At 38.7% G+C, this 19,655-nt stretch overlaps 1 protein-coding gene across 3 annotated transcripts in view; it reads left to right on the top strand.

The window, feature by feature from the left end:
* ANKEF1 (ankyrin repeat and EF-hand domain containing 1) overlaps positions 1-15,016 on the top strand; it is a 33,699-nt gene extending 18,683 nt beyond the window's left edge. For all 3 annotated transcript variants that reach the window (XM_070471889.1, XM_070471887.1, XM_070471888.1), the window contains 4 exons: positions 1,287-1,513; positions 2,669-2,832; positions 9,681-9,818; positions 10,839-15,016. In XM_070471889.1, the coding sequence (XP_070327990.1) occupies positions 1,287-1,513; positions 2,669-2,832; positions 9,681-9,818; positions 10,839-11,099 (790 nt within the window). In that variant the 3' untranslated portion in view covers positions 11,100-15,016. The remainder of the gene's footprint in view (positions 1-1,286; positions 1,514-2,668; positions 2,833-9,680; positions 9,819-10,838) is intronic.
* The last annotated feature ends 4,639 nt before the right edge of the window (positions 15,017-19,655 follow it).

Below are 19,655 nucleotides of genomic sequence, written 5' to 3' on the forward strand. Positions count from 1 at the left end.
ACATGACTGAAACAACTTAGCATGCACATAACGACTAAATGACTAGGCATGTTTCATTCCCTTTTCCTTGGTTCATTTGTAAATATCTTTCAGATAACAAAGCATGACATTTTATTTAACTTTTTAATCAGAAGCAATTTCTCTGGTTTAAGTCCTTCTTTTTTACCACTGCTGAATAACCTGATGTAACTTTCTTAACCTTTTTGTGCCTCAGTTTTCTCACTATAATGGAACTCAGCTCACAGAATTTCTTGAAGATTAAATGAGTTAAAACATGCAAAGCACTTAGAAGCCCAGTAGTTGCAGACTTGATAAAAGATATTGTTATTATTACTATAATGTTTAATGTCAAAGAAAGATTTAAATGTGTTTATTATCCAGAGGTAACATAAAGCAACTAAACGATAATTTGAAGTTTTGGGCAGTGAATTTTAAATGGGACTAAAATTTTATTTTATTTTCATAGTTTCTGAATGATAAATTGCTTTTAATGAAATCAAAAGAATTAATTTGCTTTTTTTGCTTTTTATTTTTTCCTTTAATCTTTGTTTTGTATTGGAGCATAGTTGATTTACAGTGTTGTACTAGTTTTCAGGTGTACAGAAAAGTGATTCCATTGTGTATACACATGTATCCACTCTTTTTCATATTCTTTCCCATATAGATTGTTACAGAATGTTGAGTAGAGTTCCCTAGGCTACACAGGAGGTCCTTACTGATTATCTGTTTTATATATAGTAGTGTATATATATCAATCCCAAACTTCCAATTTATCCATTCTTCTTTGGCACCCCGAAGTTTGTTTTCGAAGTCTAAGAGTCTGTTTATGTTTTGTAAATAAGTTCATCTGTACCATTTTTGGTACAAACTTTTTGATAGATTTTATTGCTTAGAATTTTAACAGTGATGGTGCATTTAAAAATTCATAACACACAGAGGAAGTAGATACAAAATTAAATAATGTAGCTTTTCTATTTCCTGTCAACTTTGATCTTCACCGGATCCAGTTTTATAATTTTCCCTGATTTTAACATCTAACAAAAATTGTAACCCCTAGGATCCAAGCAGCTTCTAAACTAAACATAATGTATATATACACAAAGAAAGTTGACTATCAGATGCAGAACACAGTTCAAGAAAAATTATGGCACAGAGTTTAACTTGACCCAAATCTTTCTTGGTTTACGGTTCAACAACTTAATAAAGCTATGAAATCTTGGAATTTTTAGCCTCCAATGCTTGGATCAACCCATATTTTTAGCTTGTGTATCTATCTCATTTTACAGGGCTAATGTTAATGCAACAGATAATTTTCTGTGGACTCCTCTTCATTTTGCATGCCATGCTGGCCAACAAGATATTGTTGAGCTTCTTGTTAAATCTGGAGCCGTGGTAGATGCCCTTTCAATCAACAACTCAACTCCCTTAAGTAGAGCCATTGAGAGCTGTAGACTGGATACTGTAAAATACCTACTTGACATCGGTGCTAAATTCCAGTTGGAGAATAGGAAAGGTATGTGTTTCATTATAGGTGATTAGGGCTAGAAAAGGAGGATTTGTGTTAGATTCCCAAGCCTTCTAAATCTATTCTTGCAGGACCACATTTTCCTTTAAGTTACTAACCGGAGTTAAATGTTATGGAACTCTGTCTTGTACATAGTGCTTCTCAAATCACTAGTGTTAAAGAATCAGTTCTCTATGTGGGTAATTCATTGTAGACTGAGACTTTTGTAAAATACAATGAAAAATGATTTACTAGAAAAATGAAGAGGAAAAAAAAACCCCACAAAATACAAACCCAAACTTTTTAAAATCTTTGGATTCAAATGACAAAAATTCTATAAAATTGCTATAAAAATTTCTAAACATTTACTCTTTAATTCCTGGGAATTACTGGGAGCCCATTCCATTAATATGTAGACTGACACCAGTATGCACATCACAATTTGAGTCATCACAGTGTTTTAGCTGTCAGTTTCTAACAACTGGCATAGTTAGAAGCCCCTGTAGACTTTAGAGTCTTTCTACAGCTAAACAGTAATTCCTGAAATAAGACTCCTAGGAAGTAAATGGGAAGCCTACTTTATGTCATAAATTTTCTGCATGAAAAAGTGGAGGTGTTTTGAGAGTGGGACTCATTGCTTCTTTTTGACCTTAAGGAGCTTTAATAGCTTTGACTGCTTCAGGCTGCCTCTGGGTCACAGATAGTATTGTTAGGCCTGCCTGAGGATGTAACAGGGGTCATAATATCCAGCCATCTGCATAGAATACTTATGACTGCCAGCTTCCCCAGACTTTTTGAATATACGTCCTTCCGTCACAGGAAGGAGGAAAGCATAGAATTGTCACACATGAAGGAATGTGCACACTGTGGGAAGAGAACTAGCACTCAGATATTCAAAATGTAATCTACCACTCTTTCCTATCAAACATGCTCAAAGTAATTAACATGAAGAAATGGTTTTGCTGGTAAATGACACTTTAAATGATAAAATTTAGAGCTGGGAGCACTTTAGAGAATATCTGAACCAATCTGTGACTTTTATACGTATCACTGGCTTCAGTATTCACCCTTAGTACCATATGCTTAGAGCTGATGAGCTGAGATTTTGCTACATGGTTCATTATTAATCTGTTTAATGAAACTCTAAATTTATGTTTTAAATAGGGCATGCTGCCATGGATGTTGCAAAAGCTTATGCTGACAGTAGAATAATTGGTTTGATTAAAGAAAAGCTGGATAACTTGCCCAAACCAGCAGAAAATAAAAAAGCAAAAGGCAAGCCACCACCCAAAGCAAAGACTGAAGGCCCGGAGATTAAGAAGGAAGAGGTATGAAAAGCAGTTGACATCTTTGTCTGGTTTTAGAATTAGGGTGATGGTGGCCTCATAGAATGAGTTTGGAAGTTTACCTTCTTCTGCAGTTTTCTGGAAGAGTTTGAGTAAGATAGGTGTTAGCTCTTCTCTAAATTTTTGGTAGAATTCAGCTGTGAAGCCATCTGGTCCTGGGCTTTTGTTTGCTGGAAGATTTCTGATTACAGTTTTCATTTCCTTGCTTGTGATGGGTCTGTTAAGACCTTCTATTTCTTCCTGGTTCAGTTTTGGAAAGTTATACTTTTCTAAGAATTTGTCCATTTCTTCCAAGTTGTCCATTTTATTGGCATAGAGCTGCTGGTAGTAGTCTCTTATGATCCTTTGTATTTCAGTGTTGTCTGTTGTGATCTCTCCATTTTCATTTCTAATTTTGTTAATTTGGTTCTTCTCTCTTTGTTTCTTAATGAGTCTTGCTAATGGTTTGTCAATGTTGTTTATTTTTTTCAAAAAACCAGCTTTTAGCTTTGTTGATTTTTGCTATGGTCTCTTTAGTTTCTTTTGCATTTATTTCTGCCCTAATTTTTAAGATTTCTTTCCTTCTACTAATCCTGGGGTTCTTCATTTCTTCCTTCTCTAGTTGCTTTAGGTGTAGAGTTAGGTTATTTATTTTACTTTTTTCTTGTTTCTTGAGGTAAGCCTGTAATGCAATGAACCTTCCCCTTAGCACTGCTTTTACAGTGTCCCATAGCTTTTGGGTTGTCGTGTTTTCATTGTCATGCATTTCTATGCATATTTTGATTTCTTTTTTTATTTCTTCTATGATTTGTTCGTTATTCAGAAGCATGTTATTTAGCCTCCATATGTTTGAATTTTTAACAATTTTTTTCCTGTAATTGAGATCTAATCTTACTGCATTGTGGTCAGAAAAGATGACTGGAATGATTTCAATTTTTTGAATTTTCCAAGACTAGATTTATGCCCCAGGATGTGATCTATTCTGGAGAAGGTTCTGTGTGCACTTGAGAAAAAGGTGAAGTTGATTGTTTTGGGGTGAAATGTCCTATAGATATCAATTAGGTCTAGCTGGTCCATTGTGTCCTTTAAAGTTTTTGTTTCCTTGTTAATTTTCTGTTTAGTTGATCTATCCATAGTTGTGAGTGGGGTATTAAAGTCTCCCACTTTTATTGTGTTACAATTAATTTCCTCTTTCATACTCGTTAGCATTTGCCTTACATATTGTGGTGCTCCTATGTTGGGTGCATATATATTTATAATTGTTATATCTTCTTCTTGGATTGATCCTTTGATCATTATGTAGTGTCCTTCTTTGTCTCTTTTCACATTCTTTATTTGAAAGTCTATTTTACCTGATATGAGTATTGCAACTCCTGCTTTCTTTGGGTCTCCGTTTGCATGAAATATTTTTTTTCCAGCCCTTCACTTTTAGTCTGTATGTGTCTCTTGTTTTGAGGTGGGTCTCTTGTAGACAGCATATATAGGGGTCTTGTTTTTCTATCCATTCAGCCAGCCTTTGTCTTTTGGTTGGGGGATTCAACCCATTTACATTTAAGGTAATTATTGATAGGTATGGTCCCGTTGCCATTTATTTTGTTGTTTGGGGTTCACGTTTATACCACCTTTCTGTGTTTCCTGTCTAGAGAAGATCCTTTAGCATTTGTTGAAGAGCTGGTTTGGTGGTGCTGAATTCTCTCAGCTTTTGCTTGTCTGTAAAGCTTTTGAGTTCTCCTTCATATCTGAATGAGATCCCTGCTGGGTACAGTAATCTAGGTTGTAGGTTATTCTCTTTCATTACTTTAAGTATGTCCTGCCATTCCCTTCTGGCCTGGAGGGTTTCTATTGATAGATCAGCTGTTATCCTTATGGGAATCTCTTTGTGTGTTATTTGTTGTTTCTCCCTTGCTGCTTTTTATATTTGTTCTTTGTGTTTGATCTTTGTTAATTTGATTAATATGTGTCTTGGGGTGTTTTGCCTTGGGTTTATCCTGTTTGGGACTCTCTGGGTTTCTTGGACTTGGGTGGCTATTTCCTTCCCTGTTTAAGGGAAGTTTTCAGCTATTATCTCCTCGAGTATTTTGAAAACTACAGGCCAATATCACTGATGAACATAGATGCAAAAATCCTTAACAAAATTCTAGCAAACAGAATCCAACAACATATTTAAAAAATCATACACCATGACCAAGTGGGCTTTATCCCAGGAATGCAAGGATTCTGTAATATCTGGAAATCAACCAATGTAATACACCACATTAACAAATTGAAAGATAAAAACCATATGATTATCTCAATAGATGCAGAGAAAGCCTTTGACAAAATTCAACATCCATTTATGATTAAAACTCTCCAGAAAGCAGGAATAGAAGGAACATAGCTCAACAAAATAAAAGCTATATATGATAAACCCACAGCAAGCATTACCCTCAATGGTGGAAAATTGAAAGCATTTCCCCTGAAATCAGGAACAAGACAAGGGTGCCCACTCTCACCACTACTATTCAACATAGTTTTGGAAGTGTTGGCCACAGCAATCAGAGCAGAAAAAGAAGTAAAAGGAATCCAGATAGGAAATGAAGAAATGAAACTCTCGCTGTTTGCAGATGACATGATCCTCTACATAGAAAACCCTAAAGACTCTACCAGAAAATTACTAGAGCTAATATAGTAAACTTGCAGGATATAAAATTAACACACAGAAATCCCTTGCATTCCTATACACTAACAATGAGAAAACAGAAAGGGAAATTAAGGAAACAATACCATTCACCTTTGCAACAAAATGAATAAAATGCTTAGGAGTATATCTACCTAAAGAAACAAAAGACCTATACATAGAAGACTATAAAACACTGATGAAAGAAATCAAAGAGGACACAAACAGATGGAGAAACATACCATGTTCATGGATTGAAAGAATCAATATTGTCAAAATGGCTATACTACCCAAAGCAATCTATAGATTCAATGCAATCCCTATCAAGCTACCAACGGTATTTTTCACAGAACTAGAACAAATAATTTCACAATTTGTATGGAAATAAAAAAAACCTCGAATAGCCAAAGTAATCTTGAGAAAGAAGAATGGAACTGGAGGAATCAACCTGCCTAACTCAGACTCTACTACAAAGCCACAGTCATCAAGACAGTATGGTACTGCCACAAAGACAGAAATATAGATCAATAGAACAGAATAGAAAGCCCAGAGATAAATCCACAAACCTATGGACACCTTATCTTCAACAAAGGAGGCAAGGATATAGAATGGAAAAAAGACAACCTCTTTAACAAGTGGTGCTGGGAAAACTGGCCAACCACTTGTAAAAGAATGAAACTAGAACACTTTCTAACACCATACACAAAAATAAACTCCAAATGGATTAAAGATCTAAATGTAAGACCAAAAACTATAAAACTCCTAGAGGAGAACATAGGCAAAACACTCTCCAACATGAATCACAGCAGGATCCTCTATGACCCACATCCCAGAATATTGGAAATAAAAGCAAAAATAAACAAATGGGACCTAATGAAACTTAAAAGCTTTTGCACGACAAAGGAAACTATCAGCAAGGTGAAAAGACAGCCCTCAGATTTGGAGAAAATAATAGCAAATGAAGCAACAGACTAAGGATTAATCTCAAAAATACACAAGCAACTCCTGAAGCTCAATTCCAGAAAAATAAATGACCCAATCAAAAAATGGGCCAAAGAACTCAACAGACATTTCTCCAAAGAAGATATACAGATGGCTAACAAACACATGAAAAGATGCTCAACATCATTCATTATCAGAGAAATGCAAATCAAAACCACAATGAGGTACCATTACACTCCAGTCAGGATGGCTGCCATCCAAAAGTCTACAAGCAATAAATGCTGGAGAGGGTGTGGAGAAAAGGGAACCCTCTTACACTGTTGGTGAGAATGCAAACTAGTACAGCCACTATGGAGAACAGTGTGGAGATTTCTTAAAAAGCTGGAAATAGAACTGCCATATGACCCAGCAATCCCACTTCTGGGCATACACACCAAGGAAACCAGATCTGAAAGAGACACGTGCACCCCAATGTTCATCGCAGCACTCTTTATAATAGCCAGGACATGGAAGCAACCTAGATGCCCATCAGCAGACGAATGGATAAGGAAGCTGTGGTACATATACACCATGGAATATTACTCAGCCATTAAAAAGAATTAATTTGAATCAGTTCTAATGAGATGGATGAAACTGGAGCCCATTATACAGAGTGAAGTAAGCCAGAAAGATAAATAACATTACCACATACTAACACATATATATGGAATTTAGAAAGATGGTAATGATAACCCTATATGCAAAACAGAAAAAGAGACACAGATGTACAGAACAGACTTTTGGACTCTGTGGGAGAAGGCGAGGGTGGGATGTTTCGAAAGAACAGCATCGAAACATGTATATTATCTATAGTGAAACAGATCACCAGCCCAGGTTGGGTGCATGAGACAAGTGCTCGGGCCTGGTGCAATGGGAAGACCCAGAGGAATCAGGTGGAGAGGGAGGTGGGAGGGGGGATCAGGATGGAGAATACATGTAACCTCATGGCTAATTCATTTCAATGTATGACAAAACCCACTTCAATATTGTAAAGTAATTAGCCTCCAACTAATAAAAATAAATGAAAAAAAAAAAGGGAAGCAGTTGACTCCTCATTAGTACCCGGTGTGGTTGCAGCACCATTTACTTATTGTTACAGTTCATGGGCAAATAATATGCAGTCCATGTTTTCAGGACCAGTAGGCAATAGTTCTAAAGAAATATCTAGCAAGAAATTTCCTATTACTGAAAAGTCTAAAAAGTTCTCATTGAAGACAGAATCCACACAAAAAACAAATTGGTTGAACCAAATACTGTTAGAATGTTGAAAAAAGAACTTATATTAGAAGTGTATATACACTTAGACCTGAATTACACAGATTTGATAAGGTGTCCCAAAAGGGAAGTGTAGGGTAACATTTACGAGAAAAGAAGTAAAGCATGATTTTCATTCATTTTGATTTCATAATCTTTCACTACCCACTTTACCACCCAACTCCCAAGGAATTTTTATTATTATGAACCCTAGGATATGTAACTTGGATAATCCTGTAAAATGACTCTAGAAGGCTTTAAAGGTGCCAAATTTATCCTGGTAATCTGCAGTGGTTTGGGTCCCTCTAAATTATCAACTGTGGGAAATTCTGAAGGAGATGGGAATACCAGACCATCTGACCTGCCTCTTGAGAAACCTATATGCAGGTCAGGAAGCAACAGTTAGAACTGGACATGGAACAACAGACTGGTTCCAAATAGGAAAAGGAGTACATTAAGGCTGTTTGTTGTCACCCTGCTTATTTAACTTATATGCAGAGTACATCATGAGAAACGCTGGGCTGGAAGAAGCACAAGCTGGAATTAAGATTGCCAGGAGAAATATCAATAACCTCAAATATGCAGATGACACCACCCTTATGGCAGAAAGTGAAGAGGAACTAAAAAGCCTCTTGAGGAAAGTGAAAGAGGAGAGTGAAAAAGTTGGCTTAAAGCTCAACATTCAGAAAACTAAGATCATGGCATCTGGTCCCATCACCTCATGGGAAATAGATGGGGAGACAGTGGAAACAGTGTCAGACTTTATTTTTGGGGGCTCCAAAATCACTGCAGATGGTGACTGCAGCTATGAAATTAAAAGATGCTTACTCCTTGGAAGGAAAGTTATGACCAACCTAGAAAGCATATTAAAAAGCAGAGACATTACTTTGCCAACAAAGGTCCATCTAGTCAAGGCTATGGTTTTTCCAGTGGTCATGTATGGTTGTGAGAGTTGGACTGTGAAGAAAGCTGAGCACCGAAAAATTGATACTTTTGAACTGTGGTGTTGGAGAAGACTCTTGAGAGTCCCTTGGGCTGCAAGGAGATCCAGCCAGTCCATCCTAAAGGAGATAAGTCCTGGGTGTTCATTGGAAGGACTGATGTTGAAGCTGAAACTCCAATACTTTGGCCACCTCATGCAAAGAGTTGACTCATTGGAAAAGACCCTGATGCTGGGAGGGATTGGGGGCAGGAGGAGAAGGGGACGACAGAGGATGAGATGATTGGATGGCATCACCGACTCGATGGGCATGAGTTTGAGTAAACTCCGGGAGTTTGTGATGGACAGGGAGACCTGGCATGCTGCGATTCATGGGGTCGCAAAGAGTTGGGCACGACTGAGCAACTGAACTGAACTGAACTGAAATTATCAGTAGAAGGTTGTTGTTCATGGGGGTTTCCCAGACATCAAGAATTTGTCCTTAGCAGGAAGCTCTAAGTACATTTCTAGGCTGGAAGCTTCTTTTAGGAAAACAGATGGATCCCTCGAGATTTTTGGCTGACACAGGATAGGGGATGAATTTCAGGAAGGAAAGGTTTTAACATTATCAAATTGGAAAGGGTTAGAGGTGATAGGAAGCAGACAGAGCTGAAGGAATGATCGGCAGACGGTAGAGTAATAAGCATGGAGGAAGAGAGTAAGGATAGTCAGAGGTAAAGGAAGGTTGATCAGTTACAGCTCCTAATACATGTACCATTATCACTTTAGTAGGAATACATCCTTCTGATTAATAATGGCCACAGATCAAGGAGGGATCTTGGAGACTTTTGTGATTGGTCACCAACACTAATTAAGTTAAACAAGGCAAAAGAGTTATCTCTCCCCACCCAAAGTTATAAAAATATTCTATTTCATTTCAAATTATAATTTGTATAGTAGCACTTTTTCAACTTCAGAATATTAGAAAGTATACACAGGTTTTTGACATTGATAGTTTTTTGGTTTTTTGCTCATTTCCAGGAAACACTCTCAGCAATGTACACTGTACCAGCCATAGTGGAGGAAAAGAAGATGCGTAAAGATAATGTAGTTCATCTCAATTCATTGATTACCAGTGGTTCTACCAAGAAAGTGGATATCACGTTTATCCCACAGAGAGTAAGTACTTTAGAAAGATCATAATGTGGTGTAAACTCCTAATACCTTTTTTCAAATACTTTTTATGCAAAGCACCCAAACAATTCTCCAAAGCTTATCTTTTATAGTTGTTATTTGAAGTTGTCCTTTTTCTAGATCCTACTGCTTACAACTAAGTCAGTCCAATTTGTATAGCTTCCAATATCTTGTATTTTTATTTTCTGTATTGACTTCTTAATTTTCCTTGAACAATTGAAGTTGTCTTTGGTCTGTACCATTCCTTGTGGCCTTGTAGTCACTGAATTTTATAGATACTTTCTCTGGGTACTTCTTAAAGTCCAACCCTTCCTCTTTGTACGCACTACGACCATCTCACTTGGGAGTTTTATACTAATCAAGACTGGATTTAGTACATAGCTTCCTTAAACATCTACAATTAAAGAGATGAAGACATATTTGGAGAACAAGAGTGGTCTTGCTAATGCTTATCAAACCATGCCAAATAATAGACCACCAGCTCCTTCTGCCCCCTGCTGTAAAAATAATTTTTACTTCCCCATAACACATGAAGACAGTAAACTGTCTATTAATTCCATTGCTTCCTGGTTTTGACATCCTGAGAATGAACAGCAGCAGGCCTCAGGGTCATCAGAGAGGTAACTGAAGGGCATTTCAGTTGTTCAAGTAGTCACCATCAGAAACAGTGATGCCCATGTAACCACTAATGTCATGTAAGAGATAAAAGTTAAAATAGACTTAAAATTTGTTGTTGTTGTTCAGTCACTCAGTCGTGTCTGACTCTTTGTGACCCCATGGACTGCAGCACGTCAGGCTTCCCTGTCCATCTCCTGGAGCTTGCTCAAACTCGTGTCCATTGAGTCAGTGATGCCATCCAACCATCTCATCCTCTGTCGTCCCTTCTCCTCTTGCCAGAAGTAGATTGGATAGTTTTAAATTGACCAGATTGAAGGTTGTCTGGATATTGGCATGTTTATTGGCTGCCATGCTAACATTCACTCTGGATGTGGTTGTTTGTTTAAGACCTGGAGTCCCGAAGCCACGACAGCAGAGCTGATCAGAATGAGGGAACTGCGCCGGGAGAGGCTCACATATGAGGTCGATTTTGATGACTTCATGATGCCCTTTCAGAAGCACATCACAGAGAGAGCACAAGCAATGGAAGCTAGCTTCAAGACGTATAGCACAGCGGCTGCATCTCAGAATAAACAACATTTTGAGGCCCAGGGGCCAAATGTTGGAGAAAGTAGCTTCCCATCAAAGTCAAAGCAACTCACAAGTTAAGCACTGTAACAAAATATTTGTCTTTGCTTTAACAACTGTAAATATTCTTAGCTGTCTAGAGAAGTCATGTTTTATTTTGCAATGATTTGAATGTCATCCTGGATAAATTACTCAATCTTCCTCAAGAATGTAGTAGAAAAATGGCATTTTTGGTCATAAACATAGTGTAATCATCAAAGAATTTACAAGATGTACATCATTATGTTTGTTAAAGATATTCTTTTAGTGGAACTGAATGAAAGCTATTTAATATTAGGGAAGAGAAGCCCTTTTTAATACATTAAGGAAGCAGTTTTCTTCTCACACATCATCATAAATGATATGCATTAGATACTTTGGGTCAAATAAACACTGATGCCTCCAGTAGACACTGTTGACACTTCACCCATTTCTCCTCTGTTTTGGAATCATAGCACTCTCAGGCGTGACTTCCAGATGCTATAAGATGCCTGTGACACTTAAACTTGTACCATAGGGCTGAAGTACATGAGAATTAGCACTTTCTTGGAAGCAGCCCTCAATGACCGAACAGATTCAGTGTATCAGCACCCCAGCTCCCTCATCATTCTGGTGAGATTATTCTGAAATGCACATTATCACTGTCAGCGAGAGCGCCCCAGAGAGATGAGGATCAAGTTGCCCTTGGTGGTAGTTTGATAATGTGCCCTTCACTGGGCGCCGCCCCTCCCCTGTCCTCACCCATTCTGGCTTTATTGGGTTACTTCCCAGAAACTTAACATCCTTGTCTGAGGTTGCTTCTGGAAAGACCAAAACTAAGACAACATCTATGACTGAGTCCTCTAGCAAAAAATTTAAAAGGGCACTCCCTTATATTCTGTTTGCTACAAAATAAACATTTCCTCAGCAAGGGGGATTCCCCCAGCATCTTGTGCAATTGAGAAGCAGTTCAAGTGGTATTCATGCAGTAGCTGATACTCTGGACAAAATTTCCAGATGCCATATAAAAACATATATATGACAGAGAAGGACTAGATACCGTATGTGACTTTTCCTTAAGGCAAGTATGTGTGGGGCAAAGGGGAGGGTGGATATAAGGGACCTACCATGAAACTTCACAAATGTCCACTGAAATCTGGTTCTGGGGCCTTACTCATACTTGGAAAAGAGGTATGTCAGGATTCTATCAGAGAAATAGAAGGAGTAGTATAGATGGATAGGTGGTATAGATAGGTAGGTAGGTAGATAAAGAGATTTGTGCAAGGAGTTGACCTACATGATTGTGGGGCTGGCATGGCAGCCAGTCATCAGGAAAGGCAGGCTGGAAAGTCCTGGGCAAGAGTTACCTCTGAAGTTCACTGTGGAATTTCTTCCTCAGGAAAATCTGAGTTCTGCTCTTAAGATCTTTCAACCAATAGCGTCAGATTCACCCAGACTATTGAAGATAATCTTTACGTAAAGTCAACTAACTGTAGATGTTAACTGCATCTACCCAGTTCCTTCACAGCAGCACCTAACAATTAGTGTTTGATTAAGTATCCTTGTTCTCATAATTAAGACTTAAAACTGACCATGGCTGGAAGCATTCTACTAAGTGAAAAAATGAGTGGGAGCATTATCTGCAGCAAGAAATGCAATGGGTGCTGGGCAGGAACTCCAAAAATATATACAAAACCCCATTGACAGAGTCTGTTTTAGGATCTGCCTTACCAGAGGACATCGATTCCAATCTACAACTCCGTCAGCCACACACACACACACACACACGTGTGTGTACGTACATAAATATATGTACACCATGAAGCCCCTTTCCTTCAGTCCCCTCCCTCACTTCCCACAGGTGGAAAAGCCTTGAACAGTAGCTAGAGAGCCAGGAAGTAGGCAGGATGAGGGAGTGAAGTAGCGAACCAGGCCCACCTTCCCCGAGGGAGCTTGCGCTGCTTACTTACAAGTTTTATAACATGGAGCCTGGACATTTGCTCTTAGACAGAACTAAATTTTGTTTGTTTTATGAGTTTTTTTGGGAAAGTTTGCTTTTTCATTTAAACATTTTGATTTAACACCAGTCTTGGAGAAAAGTTGCAAGAATTTTACAAAAATTCCTGAATATTCTTCACCCAGACTACCTAAATGTTATTTATCACATTGCTTTATCTCCCTTTTCGATGTGTATATGTGCATGTAATTTTTTTTCTGAACTATTTTTCAGTTGAAGATATTATGCCTTTACCTATAAATACTTCAATATGTATTTCCCAGAATAACAAGGACATTGTTTATATAGCCACACTGTAATTGCCAAAATTAGGAAATTAATATTTCAATTAACTATTTAATATAAGTGTCTTATTCATATTTTGTTGTTTGTCCCAATAAGATCCTTTATAGAAAAAAAGTTCCAGATCATGGGCTATATTCAGTTGTCACATCTCTTTGGTCTCTTTTGCCTTAGAACAATTTCTCTATCTTTCTGTCTTTCTTATTGGCATTAGTATATTAGAAGAAAACAGGCTAGTTATTTTGTAAAATGGTCCTTAACTGATTTTGATTTGTCTTTTATCTCCTGTAGAATAGATTTAAGTGATGCACCTTAGGCAGGAATACCACAGAAATAATACTGTGTTCTTTTCAGTACATCATATCATGAGGTCCATGATGTTGATGCTGTAAACTTGGTCAACTTGCATCCCGTGGTTAAAAATGGTATCTACCTGGTTTCTCCTCTGTAGAGTTCTTCTTTTTACTTTTGTACTTAATAAGAATCTCATGGATTTATCCTTTGAAACTACATAAATTTCCTGTTAACTCCAATGACTTTCACCCACTAATTTTAGCATTCATGGACGACTTTTGCCTGGAATAATTGTTACAGTGATGGTTGCCATAAGATTATTTTCTAATCCTATTATTTTTTCTGCATTTATTAGTTGGTTTTGTATTGCTGGTCAGAGCTTTCTCTTCTTCCTCATTAGTTTAATGTGTTGATTATGTAATCGGTCTGAACTCATGCTTTGCTTTTTCACTCAAAAGGTTATAATCCTATACTGTTATTATGTATCTTGGTGCTCAAATTGTTCCTGAGTTGGTCAGTGAAAGCTCCTTCGAGCTAGCTCTTGAGGACATGACATTTTATTTCCCACAGTAACTGGAGGGTTTTCTCTTTCTTGAATGTAAAAGGAGATGCCTACCCATGGTTTCATTCAAGAACAAGAAAAATGAGTCTGCAATAGGTTTTCAGAGTCTTTAATTCTTTGCTGTCACTCTGGTAAATACAACAGTTTCTCAACGCCAGTTTCATAGACAGTGCTATTCTGTGATCACCCTCGACCGTTTGAAACCTAAACTGTGAGAATGTGTTAATGTCACATCCTATTAATTCTCTCATATATATGAAGTGTTTATACTCATTCAAGTGACTCAGCAACATGTTTGAATGGGACTTGTGTGAGGGGACATTCAAGTGGCATAGTTTATTTTGAGTTCAACTCTAAACTCAAACAGAGCAAAGCCAAAGGTCTTTGATGTCCCATAAGGCCATCAGTGCTCTTCAGAGAGTGGTCCATTGATCAGCAGCATCAATATCACCTGGGAGCTTGGCCCCACTGCTACCAAATTATCATATAGAATTCCATATAAGCATAAAATATTTGGAGAGGACATTTTGCTGACTTAGAAAGACCATCTGTCAAACTTAAAAATATTAATTTAAAGTATTATAAATAGTATGAATAGTGATCTCAGACTTGTAAATATGCAACACATAAAATAGTAATTTTCTGGGTTTTAGAATTATGCATTGGTTGTTATTGTCTTATGTAGCTCATCCATTTTTTCTATCTTTTTCTTTCTTACAAAAGCTATGCATTAATTTACAATAAAAAACAACAACAAAATTAAAAAAATACAAGTTGATCCAGAAGTCCAGCATGGGAAAAAAAAAAAAAATTTTTTTTAAGTGATTTTATCAGTAGTATTTGCTTCTTTTATTCTTATATAAGTATATATATGTATGTATATTAACTTAGTTAAGATTCTCTCAGAACCTAGAGATTGTCATGCAATCTCTAGGTGAAGTAAGTCAGAAAGAGAAAAACATTGCATATTAAGGCTTATATGTGGAATCTAGAAAAATGCTATGGCTGAACCTGTTGGCGAGGCAGAAATAGAGAGACAGGCACAGAGGAACAAAAGGACACCAGGCAGGGGAAGGAGAGGGGATGCACTGGGCGATGGGATCGACATGTGTACACTAATGTGTGTAAGATGGGTAGCCTGTTTGACGCACAGGAGACTCTGCCTGATGCCCTGCAGAGACCTGAATGGAAGGCAGTCCCCAGAGCAGGGGCTGTCTGTGCACACAGCTGCCTCACTGCGCTGAGCAGCAGAGACTGATGCAGCGTTGGGAAGCAACGATGCCCTAAAAAATAAAATGAAAGGAAACTTTTTAAAAAAAGAAACGCTGAGCCAAGAATTCAGATACAAGTGGTTTGTCAAGGAAGTGGTTCCTGGGGGGCCAGACAAGGGAAGAAGCCAGTGATGGGAAAAGGAGGCAGGCACAGAAATGGGGAGTTTCTGATGAAACCCCAGCTTCCATGCAGCCCTTGGCAAGCTGCAGAGCGCCAGGGAAGGGTGCCGGGCCTCTGGATTCCCAGGCCAATCGGTTACAGGCTAGAGGGAGTGCCTGTAAGGCTATTCCAGTACTCAAGGGCAGCCCAGCAAACTGAATTGGTGGGTCATGGTGTGAGCAACTGGCTGGAAAGTGGGAAGTAGCTGGGTCGGGTGAACAGCATGGGAAAAGAAACGCCTGGATTCCAGGTGGTCACCAACAGAGTGTCCTGCAGGAATGATGTGCAGGAGCTGAAGCTGAGGGAAATACTCTTTTCTACACCCACCTCTGCGTGCTCAGTCACTCGGTCACGTCCAATTCTTTGCCAGCCCGTGGCCTGTGGCCTGCCAGGCTCCTCTGTCTGTGAAATCTTCCAGGCAAGAATACTAGAATGGGTTGCCATTTTCTACTCCAGGGGATATTCCAACCCAAGGTTTGAACCTGCATCTCCTGTGACTCCTGCATTGGCAGATGGGTTCTTCACAACTAACGCCACCTGGGAAGCCCGCCCTCCTCTATGCTGACCTTCAAATGTACACTTGGCTGAACTGGTTAGGAGTGTGGTTTTGTAGTCAGTATGTTTGAATCCTCACTCTGCCATTTACTAGTCTCATGTCTTTGGGTCAAGTTACAAATTGTCTCTGAGCCTCAGTTTCATCTATGAAGAAAGGATAATAATATGCCCTTTAATAAACTGTTGTGATAATCAAATGGAATAACATCTATAAGGTTTCTAGTTTGCTTGGTTCATGCTCCATAAGTGATCTGTTTTTAAACTTCTTTTGATCTTGGCTGCAAAGTAAACAAAAGGAGGCACAGGGATGTGGATTCCAACCTAGGCAATCAGAAGAGTAAAAGATTCATTTTCAAGCTGTCAACTAAAGTGACTTAAACCTGTAGACACTTTGTCTAGTTTTTGATAATCAGACAAAGATGAACAGTGCACATTTGCTGTAGAAATAGTTACTAATTCTTAGTCATAGTCATTCTAGCAGATAGTGAACCAGTGTTCACTTTTTTGGTCTACAGAGCCTAATCAAATTTTTATAGAGTCTAAAGAGATAGCTAATGAAAGCAGTGTCTTAGGCTGAGCTCCCTAGAAACAGGGAGCTGAAGACTCTTGTATGTGTCTTATTGTGGGAGTGTTCCCGAGAAACTTTTAAGAGATGATGGGAGCAGGATAAAACAGAAGGAGGACCTAAAACAGAGAAAGCTAGCCCTAGCCCGATTCCATGGAGAGCTTTGGAGGATGAATTATAGCACAGAGTTTGCCCCCTGCCCAGAAGGAAGGAGGCTAGCTATTAGAAACCTCAGATTTTTCACCTTGCTCACCGACAAGTTGCCTCCAGTCAACCAAGGGCAATCCTCCAGAGGAGAGGGTAACTGAGCTAGAAGCACCACCAACCACAGTAGCTAAGCAATGGGTACTCCAGGAGTTAGAGGAGATCTGGGCAGCTCTGCAGCGTCTCCTGTAAATGGCATGCTTTTGTCTGCAAAGCTTTAGATAGTGATGGCTTGAGGTTCATTTTTTTACTACATGCTTTCTCCTTAAAAAGAAAGGAGAAAACTTGTCTAAATCATTCTTAATTACAAAGAACAAGAAAGAACAGCAGTGAGAGCCAATTCAGCAGCAACTTAGAGAAAGCTCACATATCCCACTGGCAGTGTCTGATTCTTCAAACTTGAGTTGGTATTATCAGTCACTGAAAAACTATAAACAGGAGAGACAGGAAGATGTATTCAACCTCATGCTCAGGATATGGTCATGTCTAATTGGTACAAATGAACCAACCCCAGTGCTGTTAGCTTAGCAATTTTTATTGAATTCACAACTAGGCAGATTCACTATGAGCATGAAGGTCCCCAAGAGAACCACTCAGCCAATAGTCTGTTTTTAAGGGAGCAGTATGAAAAGAGAATTCAGGCTTCTACAAAAAGGCATAAATTTGAAGTAAATAGTCATCTGTACTGCATTATTATTTTCCAAATAATTGCCTAAGGTATATATTTTTCCTAAAATTGTGTTTATGTAACAGTGGATCCTGGGGAAAGTTTACAAATGAAGGTATATGGGGCTTTTATGAAAATCAAATAAGCTCATGCTAATATACTTAGATCATTAGGTATCATTGTTACCATATCATGAATTTTATTTGGGCAGTAAGGAAGAACTTAATATTCTGTTAACATTCTAGAAGTCATTGAAGATTTTTTTATCCTAGATAAATAGTTGAGTATTGTGTGGTGTATGTGTTTTATTTATAGTTGAGAATAATTGTCTTTCCTCTGTATCTTCAGCAAAAAAAGATTCTGAAGAAGAACTAATACACAAAAGACAATTTAATTTCCATAGATTTAGTTTTTTACAAGATGAGGTGAAATATCCATGTATTCTTTACTCTTGGGAGATTATTATATTCTTTGTTATTGGGACATACAGGCTCCAGTGTGTTTCCCTCCTAAGAGAGTTGGAAGTAAGATAAGTATTACCTCACCTCATAAAAGGTAAATTCTGAAGTCAACACAGAACAAATGAAATGGCCAATAGACAGAGGATTACTGATAAAGATTCACCAGTAATTCATCCCAAGATAAAGCAATGTCTTGCAAAGCTAAGGAAAGCCTTAACCAGGAGGAGGATTGATCAGCAACAGGATCATCCCTAAATAACAGCAGCCAGGCCAACTGACTGTGTCTCTCCACATTCTCCTCTGGGCAGGGACCTCTGGTCTAGGCGACACATGCATTTTGTTATAGATCTAGGCCTTTCTAGGAACATTGAGTCAACCAGTGATACTTGTGGCGAAGGCAGTGGCACCCCACCCCAGTACTCTTGCCTGGAAAATCCCATGGACAGAGGAGCCTGGTGGGCTGCAGTCCATGGGGTTGAGAAGAGTTGGATACTACTGAGCGACTTCACTTTCACTTTTCACTTTCATGCATTGGAGAAGGAAATGGAATCCCACTCCAGTGTTCTTGCCTGGAGAATCCCAGGGACAGGGGAGCCTGGTGGGCTGCCGTCTATGGGGTCACACAGAGTCAGACACGACTGACGTGACTTAGAAGCAGCAGTGATAGTTGTTCTGTACACAGTTTGGTTTTATTCATTCGGTGTGTATCTGCTGAGCACTGATAATGATAATCCTGGGGTTGTTCCTTGCTATTCCTCTGTGGTGTCTCCTCACAGTCGTGACCCATTCAGATTGTCTTTCCATGTTTTTGGCATAATCTGGCTTCCAGGTAGATTAGGACAATGGCAGATGCTGGTAAGAGATAGGAGTGGAGAGGAAGGCGTTGTTCAGCTGCTCAGTCATATCCGACTCTTTGCAACCCCATGGACTGCAGCACACCAGGCTTCTCTGCCCTTCGCTATCTCTCAGTGTTTGCCCAAACTCATGTTCATTGAGTCGGTGATGCCATCCAACCATCTCATCCTCTGTCATCCCCTTCTCCTCTTGCCCTCAATTTTTCCCAGCATCAGGGTCTTTTCCAATGAGTCATCTCTTCATATCAGGTGGCCAAAGTATTGCGGCTTCAGCTTCATCAGTCCTTTCAATGACTATTCAAGGTTGATTTCCTTTAGGATGGACTGGTTTGATCTCCTTTCTGTCCAAGGGACACTCAATAATATGCTCCAGCACCACAATTCGAAAGCATCAATTCTTCAGCGCTCAGCTTTCTTTATGGTCCAACTCTCACATCTGTACATGACTACTGGAAAAACCATAGCTTTGACTATATGGACATTTGTCAGCAAAGTAATATCTCTGCTTTTTAATATGCTGTCTAAGTTTGTCATAGCTTTTCTTCCAAGGAGCAAGTGTCTTTTAATTTCATGGCTGCAGTCACCGTCTGCAGCAATTTTGGAGTGCAAGAAGATAAAGTCTCTCACTATTTCCTTTTTTCCCCATCTATTTGCCATGAAGTGATGGGACCAGATGCCATGATCTTATTTTTTTCTGCGTTGAGTTTTAAGCCAGCTTTTTTACTTT

This window comes from Odocoileus virginianus, chromosome 9 (assembly GCF_023699985.2).
Source record: "Odocoileus virginianus isolate 20LAN1187 ecotype Illinois chromosome 9, Ovbor_1.2, whole genome shotgun sequence".
Taxonomy (NCBI): domain Eukaryota; kingdom Metazoa; phylum Chordata; class Mammalia; order Artiodactyla; family Cervidae; genus Odocoileus; species Odocoileus virginianus.